This window comes from Lepisma saccharinum, chromosome 30, assembly GCF_977018435.1.
Source record: "Lepisma saccharinum chromosome 30, izLepSacc3.1, whole genome shotgun sequence".
Taxonomy (NCBI): domain Eukaryota; kingdom Metazoa; phylum Arthropoda; class Insecta; order Zygentoma; family Lepismatidae; genus Lepisma; species Lepisma saccharinum.
Window position 1 is genome coordinate 15,885,582 of NC_139258.1, and position 23,019 is coordinate 15,908,600.

The window sequence follows — 23,019 nt, forward strand, 5'->3', positions numbered from 1 at the left end:
TCGAACATATCGCAGATAGGTTTGCAGGGAGAATAGCGAAGTAAAATAAAGTTAAAGGACGAAAATTCTGAGTCTAAATGTCTACAGTATATTATGTAGAGCTAACACCGTAACTACAATATATGGTAAATGCTAAGGGGGTTCAGACGGAAACAGAGAACTGAGCAGTGGACTGTACTTACGTACATAATTTATTATAAATTATATTATTTACAATTAAGAGTAAACATGTCACTACATATACACGGTCCATCTACTGGACAATTACCGACAGGTTCATTGTGGAAATTGTAGAAACTACACTGTCTTCAAGAAAATTCCCAAAGTGTTATAGTAGACACACTTTTCTTGCCTTTTTCGCCGAAAATTCATCTACTATATCATCGAAGTCCAATTCACGAAGAAGTTCATGTTCAATGTTTAATAAACAAAGATTGGATAGCGATCCTGTCCCATGGCAGCACGAAGTCTGTTTTTCATTAATTTCATTTTTCAGAAAGATCTTTCTTCGCTGCAGTTTGTTACCATTAAGACCAAATAAATTCTAAATAGAATTTCGACATTGGGAAATGTACTGCGGAACGTGTACTTACATACAATATTATACATAGACAGTTCCATTGGGATGTCTTCCTGATGTTTGACATTGCTACTGCTTACTAGGTGTGCAAACTGTATCAGCTCATTCTCTAGCGAGGGTTCCAGATACTCCTCGTAGATGCTCGCGAGCTGCAGATGTAATTTGTGATGGAGTTGCCACTGCAAGTTTATTTAGAATACTGAACCTCTTTGCGACAGTTTCATAGGGAAAATCCTGTCTGCGAGTGATGAGGTGATTTGATCAATCACTGGTAGAAAATTTTCCACTCTGAAATGTTCACTAGGCGAGAGGTGGATTTGAGGTTCATTTTGATAGTCAAGAGGATTCAGTCGGACGTTTCTCACCCGCTGACGTGAGTGTTCCTTATTGTACTCTACTGCAGGCACGTATCCAGAGGGGGGGCTTAGGGGGCTCGAGCCCCCCTCGAAAGTTTTAGGTTTACACTAGTTAAAATGAGGTTTTTGATTTCTTGTGGTGTGAAATAAAATAATGTGACAATAATTTAAGGAGAGAAATAATTATCGAGGCAAGACGGAGAATGTTCCGTAACCCTGTTATTGATAATAGCACGTATCCAAGATGGGGCACAGGGGGCTCGACCCTCTCCCCAGGAAATTTTTCAGTTTACGTTAGATAAAATTAGGTTTTTGGCTTCTTAAATAATGTGAAAATAATGTAAGAAGAGAAATAATTATCGAGGCAAGACGGAGCATGTTTTATACCCCTGTTATTGTTAATGGCTCGAGCTCCCCCCCCCCCTCAGGAAATTTTCAATTTACACTAGATAAAATTAGATTTTTGGCGTCTTGAATAATGTGAGGATAATAAATTTATAAATCTGAGAGAAATAATTATCGAGACAAAACGGAGAGTGTTCTATAACCCTATTATTGTCAATAGCACGTATCCAAGGTGGGAATCAGGAGGCTCGAGCCCCCTTCAGGATTTTTTTTCTGTTTACACTAGATAAAATTAGGATTTTGGCTTCTTGAATAATGTGATGATAATTTGGGAGAAATAATTATCGAGACAAGATGGAAAATGTTCTATAACCCTGTCACTGTTAATAGCACGTATCCAAGCTGGGGTTGAGGTGGCTCGAGGCCCCCCCCCCCCATGATTTTTTTTATTTTACACTAGATAAAATAAGGTTTTTGGCATTTTGAATAATGTGACGATGATTTAAGGAGATAGACAATTATCGAGGCAAGACGGAGAATGTTCTATAAAACTGTTGTTGATAATATTGCACGTACACTTTTCTTGAGCTTTCGGTGTTGTCGCAGCGCACTTGAGCACTATGTAGAAAATTGTCAGCATTTGGAAGCTGCACAACAAAGGTAGCGCCACACGTAGGGCGATTCGTTGTGATTTCTAATCTCTGGAAGGCGGGAGAGGGTACGTTCTTGAATGAGAGAAGGAGTCAAGTACTGGCGATATTAACGAATCGTTTTATCTGCGGAACGTTCTAGAATATAATGAGGATGTAAATACGCGGATTCAATTTTTCGGTTGATCTGTACAGAGAATCGGTTAATGAGATTTCAGAAGTAAGTGTGACAATTCACACAGTCGATTGATGATCAGATCAGTCAGCGTCCTCTGATTGCTTTATAAGATATAGTGATACGAAAATGAAGACATTGACGACAGCGGAACTTCCGGGGCCTCAGTGTAGCGCTAGCACGGTTCGAGGGCCGAAGAGATAAAGGTCTCTCTCTAAAGTGAATACTTCAGCAATACCGGATATTGGAGTGGTTTATTAAAACAGAAATAAACTGCATAGATCAACTGAAAATTAAAGTTTTGAATGATGATTTAGTTTTGCCAGAACTAAATTTCGTATAAGCAGTCCGAGAATTTCATGGTATAAAAAAATACTTTTGTTTAAGCCTACTGGGTTCGAAACACATTCAAACACTTAACTACCATAAAGAGACAGCCGAAAATTTTATGAATGTCGAGAAGAGAAAGAAAGATGATGTTGCATATGTAGACATTTTAGGCGGTAATTGCAGGCTCTGCCAGGACCCAAATCAGGCCTCTACCAACTAAGCCACCTAGCCATCCTTGACTTCAACCGATTTTAGGTTAAAATGTCTACATAGTACATGTCCTGTGTATATCAAATCGTAAGGTGTTTCCTGTATAGTGAACAAGCACAGAAAATATAGGAGAGAGAAGAAAACTGAGGAGCATTATCACCGGTTGAGGATAATTTTTTCTGTGGTCAACAAGAGCTACTACTTTGAGGTGACAATGACAGTGGCCTAATAAGGGAGATTTCACACCGTGTCGCCTGAAGATTAGGTTTGTGCGGCCTTTTGTGTCGCTACGGTGTGAAACGTTGCTGTTGATTGGCCCATTCCAATCGACACGTATCGCGTGTCCCTTTGGTCTGAAACCTTCCTAAGTCTTGAAAATCCAAGTCACAAGGATGGAAAATTAGGGCCTTGTTAAGGTTAGGTGTGAAGGCAGACAGACGACAGCACCCTTAAAGATCATATCCAAACCTGCAGGAAGAACGCATCTTACTTCAATCTCCAATACGCTGATAAAAACTTCTGGTGAGTTGATTTTAAAAAATGTGTCCGAGATAAAGAGAGGCGTGCCCAGGATTTTTGGAAGGGAGAGGGGTTACGCATACTATTGTTGGTGGTCAGTCCTGATTTTGCCATTTTGTCCCTGTCTTTGACGTTCCTTTTTTTTTTTTTTTTTTAAGAATACTGGGTCAAATGGGGTTATTACCTCACCAAACCTCCCTTGGGCACGTCACTAGAGATAAATGAGTAAGCATTTCATCATACTGGGAGACGAAACATTAGATGTGTTGGGAACGGAAGGGTTTTCACTGTGCATTAATTGTTTCGTGATCCACCTGTATTCGAGAAGACTTCCTTTGTTTCGTGCCGATATATGACAAGACAGCGGAAGCTGTGACAGGCATTTTTGAACACTTGTGAGTGCTAAGGCCTGAATCTGAACAATTTGTTGGGTTTCGGCTTTTATAAGAGCTGAAAAAATGGGAGGACAAAATACGTTAGTGGTGTTCAGGCTCGAATCAGAGAGAAATATTCGAGAGCTGTCTGCGTCCAGTTCGCAGCCCACAATTTGAATCTCGCGTTGTCGAGTGGATTGTCCATCCCGTGCATGTGTAACAGCTTCGTAAAAACACTCAAAGACACCATAGATGATTTTATGCCTGATGAGAAGAAATGGACAAACCCACATACTGAGATGGTTCCGGCACAGAGGAGTGGAGTGGTAGAAAATGTTCCGATTTCACGTTCTGATTAAAATGATAGCCTTACAGTGGCAACGATTTAAGGGATAGTTGCTCCCCATTTTTATTTTTTTTTGCCTCAACATTATGGCCTCTTAATGTTAAGCCTTGCCTACCAAGAGAAAGTAAACTTTCCTTGCAACGCCCTCCGCACCCCCCTCCCCCCGTTTTGGAACCCAATTGCCACCTCTGGTCTTAAACACACAATTGTGAGGTTCTTACTATACCCCTTAAAAAAATGGTGTTGAGCCCCCCCGAAAGGAATTCCTGGATACGTGCCTGCTCTACTGTGCCACTTCTTCTTCTGGCTATCTCCTTATATTCAGAAAACTAGTTCCTTTTTGATTCTACGAACTTCTTTAAAGATCTCAAAATGTCAATGGCAGACTGAAGAACTCACCTTGGATCCTGGAGTGTTTTGCTCGTAGCATCAATCTCTCTAAAATGTAATTCCAGAAGACGGCTAACAATGCTATTTCCAGGGATGACTTCTGCCGTGAGAGCTCATTCGCTTCACTTCTTACAATATCCTTCTCTTATTTGTCATTGCCTATTTCGACAAGAGCTTCCTTAAATTTTTCGTAACCTTGGACTATGGCTTTTGTGGCATCTGCTCTACATGCCCACCGAGTCTCACTTAAACTCTTGGGAACATAGTATTTCCCTTCTGCTTGTCTTAACTTATCCAATGTTTGATAATGGTGAAGAATGTGAAGAACACATAAAGCCGTTTTACAAAATCGAAGAAATGAACAGCTGCAGGACATGCATTAGCTGTTGCTTTCCCTACACGATTCAAAGAGTGGGCACAACATGGTACTAGCACTGATAGTTTATTTAGCCGTAAGGAAACAATCAACTCGTTCCGCCGTCTGTTAGCTTATATTAGCGCGGTTCACAAAAGCGCTGCATAAAGTTAGGTGTCCCGTAGTTCACTTATGCACCGAGAGAGAGCGCTAGTGATAGACATACGACAATATTGAAGTTTTTTTATTTTTAAAATACAACTTCTTATGTAATATTTCACAAGCATAGCCAGCTGGTTAAAATATTTTTTTGGTGGAGGCCCTTCACAGCTTCCTTTTGGTGGGGGCCCTGGGGCAATTGCCCCAGTTGCCCATAGGTTAATCCGACCCTGGTTTTATTGTATGATGAGCATGGAACAGGCGTATGTAGAGTCTCTCTGGACCCGCCGAAAGTCACTATTAGAAACTTCCATGGCATTAACATTCTTTGCCCCCTTATTTCCTGTCTAAACTAAGTTACATATGAACATGGTTTCGCACAGCAGATTCAAAACAAATACACATAATTTATTCATTTCCACGGCCATTAGGGGGCGTTAATAAGAAGAAATTTGCTAGAGAAGGAAGTTGGATAGTTCAATTTCATAGGAAATAATGCACCTTCCTCCCCTTCCGTAGTTGCTTGGAACTTTCGTCGGCTTGAAAATATTTAATTTTTTACGAGCATAATATTGTTTAATAACGGTCATAAGATTCCTCTACACTAAATTTCTGAGTATTAGGGGGACAACTGCCCCCTCTTGCTCCCCCGTGCGCACGCCTATGCTGTGACCCCTTGATTAAAGGCGACAATCTGCTATCAGAGAGGATCCAGTTTATTCAGAATAAAGTAACTGTAAAATTACTGTAGTTACTTAAGGTAACAGCAACTGTAGCAGAGTTACATATCAAAATGATCACCTGTACAGTGGGATCTATTAGTATTGCTCGGCAAATTATCCACCACTAGTTTTATTACTTTTTCTCTTACATCCTATGTTGACGTGACGTCATTAGTGACGCTGTGTTGGGTTAGATAGAAGAAGAAGAAGAAGATAGTGTTGGGGTATACTAATTCCAACCTTTTAGTGATTGCTGCCACTACAGTTTTAAGCAATCCGATTGGCTGACGTGACGTCATTGGTGACGCTAGGTTGGGTTAGATAGAAGAAGAAGAAGAAAGAGAGTTGTGGTACTAAATCCAAACGTGTTTTTAAGCGATGGATTTTTATGTATGCTGGTGCAGAAGTTGTCAACAGTTTGTTTTAAGTTTTCTTTTAATTCTTGAAGCTCTTATTGGGTCAACGTGCACGAACATGGTGACGGGCAATTTGCACGGCAATACTCATGTATCCCGGTTACTTTCAAGTCATTTGCCCAACGACTTTCTATGTCTACTACTTACTCCACGCTGTTGAAAGTTCCTGTGTTATGGTCACGGAAATTCTGCTTCCCTCCGTCTGGGATTATGAGCGCACACTCTCTTCGCTGGGCAGAATTCTCCCGTGGACCTCCTGGGAATCGAACCCTGGGGAAGATGGTGGGAGAAGCGAAGGCTCGGTCGAATCGAAACTGGGACTCTCCGTTAGGTAGAAGCACTGTCCATGTTACAAACAATGTGTAAAAATTCCTGCAAAGAGAGGAAAAGAGTTACAGGTTAAACTCAAATAGCAGTCCTTATGATACAAATTTTATATAATAGTCCAAAAATAAGTTAAGTTTTTTAGAGTTGACCTGAGGCGCAACCACGAATTTATTCCTGGGGGGGGGGGCAAGTATCACGATAAACATACCAATAATAATAATGATAATAACGTTATTTTTGTTATTATGTATTTTTTTTTCAAAACGTACAATTTCACATTAATAATGGAAAACAATAACACAAATTGTATTTTTGAAAGACAGAAAATGCATGACAAATGCATTCCGAATTTAATTATTTTTTTATATGTATAACTTTCATGTGCAACATATGTTTTACATATGCAACATGGAGCGACGTAGAATAAGAAAATACATGTGCAACATGTTAACTCTAAATTGTGCACGTATTCAAAGTTACTTTAATGCACATATATGCAACGTATTATTTAAATACATTATATAATCAATTCAGCCACTTCATAATAGACCAAAAGCAAAAATATTATAAATTGTCTCTCAAATGTGCCCGCTCCCTTTCCTCCAAACAAGTTCATGCATTGAAGAAAACGACATATGTATTGCGAGCGAAGCGAACAAGAAAAATTTAGATCCATTTTTTTGCAAACTGAAAACAATATTGATTTAATAGGGTGCAAACAGTTTGAGGGGGCTCCATGACATTCTCTCTTTTACAACTTATTTCATTTAGATCGTTCGGCGCCCAGGGCCGACTTCCGCTGCTCCCGTAGTTACGACTCTCAACTTAATGAGACAGAAAAGGAAGCATTGCCAGCGAACCGAGTAAGAAATTTTTACGGAATGTATTTTAATTTGCATAATATTCTAAATCGAGTGGTGAAATTGCCCCTCTGTGACCCCCTACAAGTGCAATACGCAAACTTCAATATGGGCATATATTTGTAAGTATCAAAAAAGTTTCCCCCTTTCTTATAATACTGAGTAATAAAACCACAGGCAAGGCTTATTTAATTGTCAGTGTGAACAAACCAGATCATAGCCAACCTCCGTTACGGAGTGGTTGCGAGGATAGGGGTCTCAGGTTCGAATCCCGGCCTGAGTATGGGTGATCTTTGTGAGTTCTCCTTCATCAATTTCATCATATCATCATCGTCGTCGCAATTAGCCAGTGGCAGAAGAGCGACCCTAAATAATGAGGATAAAATCAAATCCAACTAAATGCAAGGCCATGATATTAGGCGGCTGGGCAGATTTGCGCTGGTGCTACATATGGGAATAGCACCGTGTGACAACGTCAAGGTCATCCCTGACCTTTCGAGCAAATACTGTCAGTTTGTATCACATGGATTACAAAGACCAACTCTACAACGAGATCTTGCATTCTCTTAAAAGCTCCGAACACACGAGGTTGTTCTCCGACGTGGCAACAGCGCAAACTTCTGCCACCCGCCTAATTTCATGACCGTGATTTTAAGCCTGAATCACACGGAACTGCATTTCCAGTAGGAATGCTCTAGTTGGCGCTGGACTAGCTACCCATTTGCTAGTTTTCGCCTCACACGGTACTTGTCGATAGACGAGTGAAAATGTAATGGCGGCCGCGTGAGATGTAAACAATGTATCACCTCACATTTTTAAAAGCCGATAACTATTGAACCGAGAGGAATAACGTCTCGTATAAAACGTTATTAGTAGAGCCCGGAAGTTTGGCAAAATGCCTCTTTTTATCTACTGCATATATTGATAACATTTTTCCGGATATACGTTTCTTATGTTGTTTCGAATGTTTTGGAAGCCTTTTCATTTTGCCTATTTTGCCTATTTGGGACCCCACTGCCTATTTTTAATTATAATGCCTTTTTTGCCTTTTTCAATTAAATTTGGCATTTTTTTAAAAAAATGTGTATATAAATTATTTTTCTCCCAAAAAACGTTGTTGGCATTTATTTTTCTTCCGTTTATTATGTGAATAATTTTCGCCTTATTTAAGTAATATTGAACTCACGCATGTTTCAACATTGCTGAAGGAGAAAAGTGTGAGAAAAAAGTATTTCATGCTGAGTCAGGATATTGCCTTTCGGTTAACATTTCTTGTGCATGATTGACTGCTGAAGTGGACAGGTTGATTTCGAACACAAAGAAAATATTTCTGAAATCTCCCTCTCGAACCCGAAAATTTCAGGAAGTTGCGATTGAGCTTAGTTTACCTCAGCAACCAGTCTTGACGAGATAGGGAACCTGGATATCAGCAGCTATATATTATGCTAATATCATGCTAGTGGCCGCGGTGGCTCAGTCGGTAACGCGTCTGACTACCATGCTAAAGGTCCCGGGTTCGATCCCCGGCCGGTTCAAATCCGGGAACTTTTCTAACGATGGAAGCGGCCCCGGCGCCCACCCAGCGTCGAATAACATGGGTACCTGGGGGAAACCCTGGGGGGGTAAAGGCGGTCAGGGGCGTGATGCTGATCACATCACCCCCACTCACGACCGGATCAAGAAAGTGTGGGGCGTTACCCCCACACCCCCTATACGCCTTCATGGCGTAGTGCTATGCACAGGGGAGCACTTTACCTTTTTTTTTTACCTTCTGTCAGAGACAATTACAATTATAGCATCCATGAAAATCTACGAGGAATCTATGGAGCATATGATGGAAGTGCCAGGAGAAAAGGGGTCAGCTGTTGCGGAAAAGTGCAAACGGCTAGTGAGCGCAAATGAGGACTTGAAACAATTGAAAACAATTTGTGATATTCTAAAAGGTGAAAAAGCTGTTACCAAAATGAGTCCAGCTACATTAGCTTGTTTTATGTATGCTCCAATAACTTCTGTCGAAGTAGAAAGATCATTTTCTATTATGAAAAACATTCTCTCTGACAGACGACTATCAATGAATGTTGAGAACTTAAAAAGCACCTTGTAGTTATGTGCAATGAAGACGGAGAAAATTGAAATGCTCTTCCCAATTTAGATTTTAACATTTTGCCAGAAATTATAGATAAAAGTAAGCGACTTCTAAATGTGCCTTTTTTCGGTTTATTTTGCCTTTTTTTCATTTTTAGTGCCTATTTACCACATTATAAATGCCTTTTTGCCTGCCTATTTTAACGAAAATAAATGCCTGAACTTCCGGGCTCTAGTTATTAGGTATAAAACAATGGCACTGCTAAAATATATACTTCAACGGTTACTGTACACGTATGTAACAATATTTTAGTTGTTTCAATTGTAAACAAATACAGTGCACTCAGCATAGATGGCGTAATTCATAGCATTTATGGTAGCAAAACTGTTAAAAGGAAATGCTTTCGTCTAAAGACGGCTTAAAGATGGACGATCAATTTTAAGAATGTTGTGCTTTTATCAATAATTAAAAAAGAAAAGTATGGACTCGGGTAGCATATCAATATTCATACATGAGATTCGCAAAATTCATTCAGAAATTTTTAAAAAAATCAAACATTAATTTAATGCACTTGTAATAATAAGGATTTTCATTTTCGGCTAATTTTATTTGTCACGTACAGTGGGATCCATGAGTATTACCTTGCAAATTGTCCATCACCATGTTCGTGCACTTTATTTGACCCAATAACAGCTTCAAGAATTAAAAGAAAACTCAAAACAAACTGTTGACAACTTCTTCACCAGCATACATAAAAATCCATCGCTTAAAAACACACAGGATGCAAGAGAAAAATTGATGAAAATAGTCATGGACAATTTGCACGGTAATTCTCATGGATCCCACTGTACACATCTCATCGCTTTGCTTAAATACCTAAATATTAATGAACTGAACACGAATGCACTGCACGTCATCATCTCGCTGCTAACAAAAACAGCCAACACTCGGAAAGCACAGACAAAAACTCCCTTTTGCAAAGTCACAGATTATCTTCACATGCTCAAACTTTGCTCTGATTGGCGGTTCCACAGTATCTAGTCGAGGAAAGCCAGTAGCAATTAGAACATGTCCTATTCCTCAAAACCAGTCAAGCAGTCAGTCAAGCGGTCATGATTTCTACATAGAAAGTCAGTTCAGCGCCAACTAGGGCATTCCTACTAGAAATCCAGTTCCGTGTGATAGGGGCTTTAGATTATAGATTTTAACAATCTCAGCGAGTCAACCAAGTGATAGAGACTTTGAATCACCGAAATGGAATTCTCCTCTCTCCCTCAGAGCAGTAAAGGGCGAGAAACCTGTTCTCATGGAATTGTTCTACATTTTCCGTTCCTTCAGTCGAGGTCGAGAGTCAAAAGATTGATAGATGGGAAAAGCAAAGAGTAAACAATGGAGCATCAAGTGAGAAAGGCCACGCAACTCAAGGTTGGGGCCTAAAATGTGAAGTTCTCGCGTTCTTATCAGGCAATGAACAGCTGTAAACCTAACGACTTCTTTCGTAGATGTTTTTTGTCCTCAGTGCTTGCTATGGAAGACACCTTACAAACCTTCGACATGAATTTTCACTAATAACCATCTTGGGAACAAGTGGATAGGTAGTAGATCTCATCACCATTTTGATGAGAATAATCAGAACGAGACAGGTCCGTACCCAGGATTTCTTTTAAGGGGGGGGGGCAAGCCCGTAACCGTGAATATATATATATATATATATATATATATATATATATATATATATATATATATATATAATATGTATGTATGTGTGTGTGTGTATTATTGTCATGAAATATGTCAATTATTAAATAATTAATTAATATCATTAAATACGGAAATTAATTTTACTACATATTATAAACTAACAAATTAATTCCTTTAACAACTGGTTCAAAATGACAAGAAATTAGACGGTGAAAAGTTTTTATATAAGTGTTAGATTTTATTTAATTATTGCTTTCTATTAATAATTATCAATAAAATTTCGTAGTTTTATTGTATTACGTTTCTATAATGGTGTATATATGTTAATGGTCGTCTCTGGAAAGGAAATATTTCCATATCAGAGATGTAGCTAGAGATTTCAGCATCCAGGACATGTATAGATTTTCGCACTCCATGCACCGAATTTGCACCCCCCCTCTCCCTACCTAGATGTAGCTGAAATACTTAGATAGATATTGAAGAAATTTTATGTACCTACACTTTTCCGTTGAATCCGACAAAAGGAAAAATTAGCATTCAAGAAATGTGGCTAATGAAAGGGCAGTCGGTTGTGCATTCCGCGTCATCTTCATTCAAGTAGTGTGTGATATTGTTCACAAGGTGGAGGGGCAAAAAATAAGAATTGAAGGAGGCATTAGTTATCCTATTAAATTAACATGTCAATTCTATATTTCATTTCCGAAGAAAGGAGGTGAGAAATGGAGAAGAAATAACAGGTCAGTCTAATTTATGTTCCAGGGGCCTAGGGGGTGAAAACCCCCTTCGCAGCCATGGCTCGGTTCCTTACTTGTCCAATTTGATATAATTATAAAATCTTATCTATGACTACAGAAGTACATTTTAACCCCCATGCTGTTACCAGCTCCAGAGAGAGAGAGAGAGAGAGAGCGAGCTAGAGCTAGCTAGCTACGCTACGTGCGTCAATTGTGGGAAAAGAATTATTACTTTCTTTCACTTCAGATCCAAGAAATGTAATATAAGCTTATTTCAGTGCTCTCGTGTAAAATAAATACTTCTCCCATATGAAGAAATTAGAATGTAGAAATGCTCATTAATGTCGTCGCAGAGCAAGCTGTCCTTTTCCCCACAATTGACGCATGCGTTCAGGAGATGTCTCTGCATGAAAGCCACCTATACATCGTTTAATTTGATTGTAATTTGATGTTTGCCTTTCTGTCACTTTTGGCTAATTGCGAAGAGAGGATAATCACAAACACATATGGACAGCATACAACACAATTTCCACTGAGGATTATACTGGCCGTGAGTTCAGATGCCAGAGCCTTGTTAGTGTGCAAAATGCAGTTCAGGGTGTACCAGGGGTTGATATTTAGGTGCTTATGTGAAAGTCACCCCTTACACCCATGGGCGTCGGGAAGGGGGTCGAACGGGTCGGTGCCCCCCTTGGAAATTGACATTATTCATTTAAAGATACAAGAAAGTCGAAAGTTTCTTACTCTTATTGTTAAGAACAGAAATAAAGGGAAACAGTATGGTATAGGGAAAACACATGTCACTCGTTCATTTCGTCATTTTTTACATTCGTGCTTACCTATTATGCATTGCGAAACATTGTTTAAGGTAGGATTTCGCTTTTTTCACGAAAATAGCTTCAATTTTCCATATATCGAGTAATTATTGTTCGTTCCTCTCACACACAATATGGCGGAGAAATCTTGACTAGCGTTGTCGATGATCAGTGGGTTTGCAGTGTTGCAACCTTCTTCACCGAAAAATACCTACTTTCGTGTTACTCATTTTGTATTTTTTTCCGGGTTCGAAAACACCACGAACCATGCACGGATAGCCCCACAAACCATGCACGTGTAGCCCCACACACCAGTCACGGATAGCCCCACAAAACAATCATAAATACACAAACCATTCATAAATAGCCCCACGAACCATGCACGCAAGGTTAGGTTAGGTTCTGTGAGGTTAGGCAAACATAGTTAAATTGTCATGTTCTGGCAAAACAATGGCGAGTTTGGAAACACTGACCGGGTGTTACGTCATTGAACGCACGGAACATTTGGTTCACGTAGTCGAACGTAATGGAGGCAAGAGCTTTTGTGCATCGGAGACACATTAATGTCGAAAAATACATGATTTACCGGCCGCATAAGTTGAACGAAGGGAGAAAACACTTCCACGAGCTTTCAAAAGTCTACAGAAACTCAGTTCCGTAAGTAGTTTCTCCTGTAAATTTGATGAAATGTGTTTTCACTATACCATACTGTCACCAAATAAAGTTCGTTTTGTTAGTATTCGAAGAGAATAATCAAAGTAAAAATGCATTGGATGGAAAACATTGCGTCGATAATACACGAACAAGGTTATATGCTAACATTTCATGCAAAGAACAAATGGTTCTACAGTTTTCGAAACTCTAAGAATTACAGTTGTAGGTGAGAGGTCACAAAACAAACTTTATGAAAAAAAATCTCCCCAACATTTAAAGCCTTTTCTTGAACGAGACGTGCAAAAGTTAATAACAAAATGCATTTCAGATACTAACTGCATAAAATGCAAAATAAATAATGGAAAACAGTTGTGCTGGTATTCACTCGTTTTGTGGATCGAGTCTTTCCATTTATATAATAATAATAATAATTATTATTATTTAGAATACAATTTATTTTTGTTAGTTTATATTTATTATTGTAAAATAACATTTAAAACCGTGGTAATAATACTTATTACTTTTCTACTATTCAACTTTTATAATTTTCCCGACCCCCATCCCCTGCAAAAATTTCTGGCGACGCCCATGCTTCAAATTCAAATTCAAATTCAAATTCAAATTCTTTATTTACGTGGGCGAGGTTCAGCCTGAGGCTGTTCTGCCACCTAACCCGTGTCATCGATTACACTTAAATTTACATTTCTTATGTTATTTCAGTATTAATACAGTGTACAATAAACTGTATGATTTAGTTACAAAATCTATTGATAAAATAATAGTAATAATTGTATGAATAAAATGATACAAAAATTGTGAAAGATAACTACATAAAAATAAAATAAAATGAATGAAAAATAAGTAAAAATAATAACATGTAGACAAAATACATAACATAAACATACAAGTTACATCATAGTATTTGAACACAATCTCTGCTCTGCCAAAAGAAAATTCTTTACTTCGTTTCGGAAAGATTCTATTTTAGATATGCTCGACATGGTCTTAGGTAGGGCACTCCATATTTTTGCAGCAGAATATGAAAACGACGACTGATATGCCTGTGTGTCGCAGAGTGGAAGGTTAAATTTGAAATTATTTCTTGTATGGTGGCTGTGAATACTGGTGCGAGGGATCAACATGTCTGCCAGATACGACGGCTTGCCAGATGTAATAATTTTATGTATAAGGCAATATGTATGCAGTAGCCGCCTACGGTACATATTGAGGATATTCTTATTATTTATGGAAGGTAAAATATGTTCACGTCTCGGGATGCAAAATATGAACCGCATGCACGCATTTTGGCATTTTTGAATCTTTGCTTGTAAAGTTTTATTTATTCTACCAGAGTACACTACGTCACAATAGTCGAGAAATGGATATATAAGTGTTTCAACTAATCGCTGCTTGACTTCTGAAGATAATAGTTTGTTAAATTTAAACAAGAATCTAAGTGTTCCAAATGATTTATTGATTTGGCGGCTAATATGCTCATTCCATGATAGACGAGTGTCAAATATCAGTCCAAGACTTTTAACTACTTGAGCTCTAGGTATGACATCATCATTTATTTTAATTGTTGTATTAGTGTGCTCGACCGAACCAATAGCATTTCGAGTTCCAATAAATGTATAACATGACTTATTAGCATTAATTTTAAGGCCATTTGCATCACACCATGTTTTTATCGCACCCAAATCATTACTTATGTATTCAATACTTATGGCAATTTCTGTTGGATTGAATGATTTGGTTAGTTGAGTGTCATCAGCATATGAATGTACGTTACAGTATTTGACAACTGAGGGTAGGTCTGCAATATAAATCGTAAACAATAAGGGACCTAGTATAGATCCTTGTGGAACACCAGATGAAATATATAAATTTCACCCCAACATGTACATCGTTCATAGCGCGCAGAGGTCATTGGGGCAAACGACTTAGACGCTACGAACTCTCTAAAAAACGGAATTTTATCCTGAATGTACGCCACAATTTGAACCCTATTCACAACTGCTAATGATGGATTCAGTTTGCAATTATTGGGATTGTAAAGGAAACCCTTCGAGAATCCAAATCTCAACCTCTCGTCCACGCAGTACACCCTGGATTGCATTTTGCAGACTAACGAGGCCCTGGTGTCTGGACTCGCAGTCTGAATAATGATCTGTGGGGCTTATTTTGTGTTCTGTACATGTGTGTATGTGATTGTCTCTTTATGGTTAACATTTTATCACCAGTAATCTTCATATTTGCGATTAGCCAAAATGTGTACTACAGTATATTATCATGGACGTCCGCGGGATTTTTTCCGGGGAGGGGCAAGGAAGGTATTTTTTCCAGGGGGGCAAACAAGGCACATTTTCCCCAAAAAATAGTGTTGTTCCCTAAAAAAACATTGCTTAAATTTGAATTTATGGTGTTCATGCAATAATTAACACATATTATTGTGGTTAAAATTAAATTATATGTGTGAAATACATAATTTTTGGTTGACTTTCATTTTCTAGGGACAGCCACGCCCCCCCTTGCCCTCCCTTTCGGACGCCCATGTATATTATCCAAATGTAGCAGAACAGCGAAGTAAAATCAACCAAATCAACCATTTTGGTCCATGGAATCTTAAAAATATTTTAAGTGCCATACAAGATAACACCAATGTGGGTAGTAAGAAAGAGAGAGATTGTTCCATCTTTTCTTTCATTTTGGACATTTTGGTAGTTTATTTCTGACTAGCTGATTAGCCGGCGATGCCCGGGTATTTATTTATACCAATCTTGTATTAGACAGGAAAATAATGAATTCTGACTATAGCGTAGAATGTAACTAATTTTAAATGTGATCGTGAATGTCATCAATTACCTTAGCGACCCCGAAAACTATGGATTCCACACTAATATCGATCGTTTTACATGTCACCCCCTTCCCACCCCCACACCTAGGGATGCCAGGGGTGTCTTAGAGTTGAATGGCATTCGGAGTGTCATTATTCATCTTAGCGACCCCGAAAACTATGGATTCCACACTAATATCGATCGTTTTACATGTCACCCCTTTCCCACCCTCACCCCTACGAGTGTCAGGGGTGTCTTGGAGTTGAACGGCATTGGGGATGTCACTATTGATCTTAGCGACCCCGAAAACTATGGATTCCACAGTAATATCGGTCGTTTTACATGTCACCCCTTTCCCACCCTCACCCCTACGGGTGTCAGGGGTGTTTTGGAGTTGAACGGCATTGGGGGTGTCACTATTCATCTTAGCGACCCCGAAAACTATGGATTCCACACTAATGTCGGTCGTTTTACATGTCACCCCCTTCCAACCCCCACCCCCAGGTGTGCCAGGGGTGACTTGGAGTTTTAAGGCATCGGGAGTGTCACTATTCATCTTAGCGACCCCGACAACTATGGATTCCACACTAATAACGGTCGTTTTCGATTATTTTTACATGTCACCCAACCAACAAACACACATACATACATACATACACACATTTTTATATATTAGATTTACGTAAAAAAACACGTTGAAAACGCACGTTTTGGCTCTTTAAGAAAATGTGGGATTTTTATAAAATTAAAATTTTGAACAGCCACACCTCAAGTTACTTCATGCCTTAACTCGTCTTGCAGTGGTGCAATCCAATACTTTTGATAGAAGTTTTAAGTTTTAATCTCTTGGTCGCTCTCATTTTCTTATCCAACTGAAGAATTCCAAGAACAAGAGATCCACTGATATTTTACAAGGAAGAGGAAGGAATTCTCCAATGAATGCACCGGAAGTGACGCAATAACAGCCCCGGCGATTGCTTTTAAATGCAAATTCGGCCGATGGATGGCGCGATAATCGCTATCCTTTCACGCTGCAACGAGAGCAGCAGGTTAGTAAGGCATTGTCCTGCCCTTCATCGTTTCTGCCGGCGTAACGTGAAACCGGAGAGAGGGCTGTCACCACGAAGCGTGTTCTTCAATTTAATTTTAGACACAAGGCAGCTTCCTCGAATCCACATGATGAAGTACTATCTTGAATTGGGAGTATCGAGACGCAAGAGGGACAGGAAGATAAAATTTTTACCCGGCGAGTGTCACGTACACAAACTGCATTGTTGTTCTTTGAGGTATAGGATCATAGATGGCAGCATGCAAAAAGAACGACGTTTATATTTGATGATACATAAAGCAGCTTAGAAAGTGGGCCAGAGATGGCAGCACCAAAGAAAACTTATACAATTGTAAATAGAGAAAAAGGAAAGCGCTGATGTGGCGAAATAATGATTGTAGATATTAATACTAATTATAATGAAATAAATAAATAAACTTAATACAATAACAGGATACAAATAAGGTGGAAAGGGTGATTAATATTCAGTAATAGCATAAGTGATCATTTTATAAAAGTAAATAAGTCGAATTGTAATTACGATTCTGTGTCTTTTTCGGTTCCCACGAACTGAGAGTTTCGTGTGGCTTTTGGGTTGTTTTGTCCCAGGTGTAGCGCCATCTCACGGCAGGCACCCAAGCACTTTTGGTAGGCGCATCTATTGCAGCTCCAAGTTAAGGTTAGCGCCGGCCAGGCGGCGATCTTTAACTAACCCCTTTCTCTTTGTTTGTCTGGGAGATCGATTTTCTTAATGTTTACGTCAATTTGGATAAGATCGACAAAGAAGCCCAGAGAAGAAAAAATACATAATATGTAATAATTACAAGAAGAAGCAGCATTAGTAATTACGAGAAGAAGATGACCTAGTAATTACAAGAAGAAGATGACCTAGTAATTACAAGAAGAAGAAGATGACCTAGTAATTACAAGAAGAAGAAGCCTTACCTTAGCGATTACAAGAAGAAGAAGCTGTAGTAGTAATAAGAAGAAGATGCCTTATTAATTACAAGAAGAAGAAGAAGCCTTAGCAATAATAAGAAGAAGCCCAAAGAAGAGATTGGCTACAATTAATAAGAAATTAAAATAGAAGAAAATTATTGTATGAAAAGATTGCCAAAGTTATCTAATATTTGTATATAATTATTCAAGAATATATTACGAATTGTACCCTCCGTAGTGGGTAAAATCTATTGTTTTTTTCCATATATTCGTAGTGTTAGTCACCCTGATCTGTGCCCAGAGGTATCTCATTGTGTCTACCCTGTGCTAAGCTGGCAGATGCTCACGTGAGAGGACGTGGCACGAGGTGTTGTTTTTTTTGGCGCTGCCAGGGTTACCCCCAGGTACCCATTGATTTGAGGCTGGGCGAGCCCCAGAGCCGCTTTATACTGGGACCTTAGATCACTCACCCCGGGAATCGAACCCGGGTCTCCCGCGTGGCAGTCAGGCGCCCAAGATGCCACTGCTCTGCAATACGTACGTAATGATATCAAAATAATAGTAATATTTCTTAGCTTAAATTGCTACATAATTTTGCAGTATACTTCTTATGTTAAGCAGCATAACTTCAATTAATATTTGTCTACAAAAATCCATCTGTTTTAAAAACAAATAGCCATGTTGCTTATAAAGAGCATTCCTTGACATTCGCTACCGGACTCGGCGTCAGCGCTTGTCTTTTCCGGCGAACGGGGTCCGCAATAGTCGCTAGAGTCGGCTATTAAAATGACAGTTTTCATATTGTGTACTAACCTTGACTACAGAAGGTGTTGAAAATGATGTCCCTCTGCTGCAACACATTCCTGTCATCTCAGAAGGAAATTGGCATTTACACGTGCAAGTTCGTCTACTGTAATTCTCCCGATTTCTCGTACAATACTCTCATTTAACTCACGGATGGTGTGCGGATTGCCTTTGTATACTTTATTTCCCCATTTTTCTTTCCACTTTTATTCAGAACTGACCCTGTTATTCTAAACTTTTTCACGAGGTTTAATAGAAGCGACTGTCGCGGACCCGTTTGCCGGGAAAGACAAGCGCTGATGCCGGGCCGCTTGCCGCCGAGTCTCGTAGCGAATGTCAGGGAATGCTCCGTATAATCAGAAATTAGTCTTTCGCGCTACTCAGGGTGGGTGTCCTCGAACAGGGCGCCCGTACAGTTCATTGAGTTATTTCACTACCCTCGTCAACTTTTGTTTCATTATTTCTACATTCCTTGTACAGGGTGACAATTAATGAACTATATGAAGTAAAACTGAAATTAGTGACAAACCACGTAGTACACAAACTGTATTGCACATGTAAACGGCACTACAGACATTCGGATTTAGGTTATGACATCGTAACGAACTGTGAAGTTCGTGGGATCTTACCAAGAATGTTAACCAATTAATCAATGGGTGATGTAACCTATTCATCGTTCATCCTCGATGATAAGAACACTCGTCATTAACATGAGTTAACGCTTGGCAGTACGAAAGGTACAAGTAAGATTTAGGAACTTAACAACTAGAAAAGACAATGGTCACTCGTTGGGTTTTATGAACCTTTGAACCTGAATCATGGCTGGGTTTAGGATAGTTACCTGTCTATCTGACGAATGAAGATAATTTCGATGAATAAAATAAACTAAGTCCTCTGTTGGCTTCTTAATAGGTTGACCAGCGTGTTGCCTCATTTTTGCTCCACTCCTCTCCTAACCTCTTCTCTCTCCTCAATTCCAATCCAAAGTCAGTCCCCTCTCAGCTTGTCTCACCTCTATATCCCTAGGCCATGGAGCCCTTCCTCCATGCCGAATCGTGATTTTAACTGCCACTATGCAAACTGCTGACTCCATAGGCAGATGGAACTTCCTATATCCTGCATACCTCAGGAGGTTTACATAGCACAACACTGTGCATTATTTACATGCCTCAGAGGTTGAGACAACTGAGATAAACAAGTGAATGCCCTGGTCAACATGAAGCATTCAGAGAGGCTTTTAAAATAAAATATAATCTTATGGATTGATACGACATGTTCGATATGTCTGCCATCTCTGGCGGTGATGTGGGGCAGACGAACAGCAAAATTCTGCATGACCCGCTGAAGTGTCGAAACATCGATGCTGTCGATGACCTCCTGAATGGCAGTTTTCAGCTAGGCAATGGTTTTGGGGTTATTTCTGTACACCTTGTCCTTAACGTAGCCCCACAAAAATGAGTCACATGTGTTCAGATCCGGGGAATATGGCGGCCAAGCGAGTCCCCTTCCAGTGACCTCTGGGTATCCCGGAGCCAGAATGCGGTCCCCAAAATACTCCTCCAGGACGTGAAACACTCTCATGGTCCGATGGGGTCGAGCTCCGTCTTGCATGAACCACATCTTGTCTTGTACCGTGACATTTTCACTTGCAAATGGCCGACATCAACACGTTGCGTGCGCATACGCATACGAATTCCCATCATGCCCTGTGGCCAGCCACGCAGTTTGGACGTCATCACGCGAACCGTTCAGAAATTATGACGGTTTTATTTCATATAGTTCATTAATTGTCACCCTGTAGCTTTCGATCTTCCTTCTGCGTTTTCTTATATCTTTGGTCGTGCATACATCCTCTCTTCGTGATCATTTTTTTCTATATTTTCTTCTGTTTTGTCTCATTCTATTTTTTAATCTATTTTTTTGTCTCGCTCCTTTAGTTCTCTTTGTTTTTATCTCTGTTCATTGCTTTATTATTTCTCTCTTTATTTTTCTACTATTCTCTTTCTTATCGCTTTATCATATTTTCTTTCTCGCTTCTTTATTTTTATTCTTTTTCCTTTCTGTCCGTTTATTTCTCTATCCCTTTCTTCATCTCACTTCTGTATTTCTCTTCCTTTCTATATACCCCTTTATCGCTTGTTCATTTATCTCATTTTCTTTCTCGCCTCTTTATTTTGCAGCCGCCCCCCGTGGCGTTGTGGTTAGCACATCGCGCTACGACGTCGGGGGTCCTAGATTCGAATCCCGGCTTGGGCATGGGATGTTTGTGAGTGTCCATCATCCTCATCTTCGCAAATTAGGTAAAAAGTGACACAAAATGCGAAGTCAAATAAAGCAAATCAATCAATATTTATTTTGCTTTCTGGTGCCTTCCTGATAACGGTGGTGTAACACTTCCGCCTTAAAATAAAGGGGCCTCGAATTGATTCATGGTGGAGGCACATTTCATATTGGTTAGTACTGTATCCTGTTGCAGGGTGCGAAATCACTGCAGATATATATATATATATATATACACGTATATATATATAATGTCATTATATATGTCAATTATTAAATAATCAAATTACAATATCTTATTATATGGACTGTCTTTCATTCAAAATGTAATTGCAAATTGAAGATACTACTGATGATGCTATGAACAATGATTTGCGTAAGAGAGGAGGGACAAAAATTAATAGACATAATAAGAAGATAATAGTTTCCTGTATATAATTCACATATAAGTGCTATTACGTGTTTTACTAATATATTTATATACTTCGTGGTTGCTAACGAAAGGCGATTAGAAATGGAGAAGAAATAAGTCGGTCTAATTTCTGTGTTCTGGGGATTGCTGGATTCAGTGTCTTTAGATGTGAGGCTCTTTGTTGTCCGTTCTTTTTGTATGTTATCGATATTATTCCAGTCAAGTATATTCGAAACCCAAACTAATTGTTTATGTTCGTTGTTAAAACAAAAACTCTCCCCCCGGAAGAGTTTGGTGGGGTGGAAATTTCAGGACAAGATTGTTGGTGGGGGGAATTCCCCCCGCCCCGTCCCCCCCGGGATTTCGCACCCTGTCCAGTTGGTTTCACCACAATTGAGCGTAAAGTTGATTTAAAACAAGTTTTATAAATACAACATCAGCTTCTATCTCTGTGTTGCTTAAACGAGATGATGGGGTGGAATAATGACTAGCTTGAAAAGGCAAGAGGGGGTGAGTGTGTGTGTGTGTGTGTGTATTAGTAGTAATAGTAGTAGGAGTCGTAAACTGAGTTCACACCTGGAATTCTAGGCTTCGTAGAACAAATTTCCGTTCCCTGCACTGTCGGGAATTGGATTTGATTTGTGTTCTTTAGCGTCGCTTTTCCACTTTTGGCTAATCGCGACGATGAGGATGGGTGATGAAATTGATGAAGAAACACCGACAAAGAACACCCATGGCCGATCCGGGATTCGAACCCGGGACCCCTGGCGTTGTAGCACGTGGCTAACCACTCCACCACGGAGGTCGGCCAATGTAATTTGACCCCGACCATCACGGACGATCTAGTCACCGGAGCTTTAATTACAAGGCCTTAACCATCAGGCTATCGCAGAAGCTCACAAGCCGCGGAGGATATCAAAGAAGTTGACACTAATTCTGTGGCAGTTTCCGTGCATTTTATGCCGCATAAAAAGTTATTACTGCCATGCGCATGCGCAGGTCAAGGAAAGCTATTTGACCCGAAAAAGAAAGTTGCTTTTCCGTGAGCATCCTCTAAATTGTAAACAATGAGAAGGGTATATAAAAAAAGTTCCATACAAATTATCCATACTGCACTTTACGTTAAGGAGTAGAGAAAGGTAACGATTTACCAATGTATTTTTTTTCTTTCTTTGAGGGACATGCCTACCCAGTGGCGTATTTGCGATTTAGTTAATTACACAGTTGCTTTGCAGTTGTAAGTACCTTAGGACAGGATGTTAACCTACAACAGTAAATGTTATGATAACATTTTCACGTAATTCTGAAACACTTACTACAGTGGTACTCAAACTGTGACGGGCCGAAGTTTTTCATGGGGGGCGCGAGAACTTCCGAAAAATATTCCCTTTTTTCTGAAAATTTAAAATGTGTTAACAAAAAATATTTTGCATTTGAAACTCACGTTGTTTGTCCTTCGGCATTGTCTTCCTCCCGTGTTTTTGAACTGAGACAGGAACTACACTCGTACCTTGTGGAAGAAAGCCACGCCAATGCTAAAAACTTCATTGATAGTGTCTTAGTGCAGAAATAGGCATAACTCTCTGATATTTTCC

General features: G+C 39.4%; 1 protein-coding gene across 2 annotated transcripts in view; it reads right to left on the bottom strand.

The window, feature by feature from the left end:
* The window catches only part of LOC145982048 (immunomodulatory peroxidase-like), a 115,396-nt gene that overhangs the window by 55,759 nt on the left and 36,618 nt on the right, over window positions 1-23,019 (bottom strand). For both annotated transcript variants that reach the window (XM_083115631.1, XM_083115630.1), the window contains exon 2: window positions 6,075-6,299. In XM_083115631.1, the coding sequence (XP_082971757.1) occupies window positions 6,075-6,299 (225 nt within the window). The remainder of the gene's footprint in view (window positions 1-6,074; window positions 6,300-23,019) is intronic.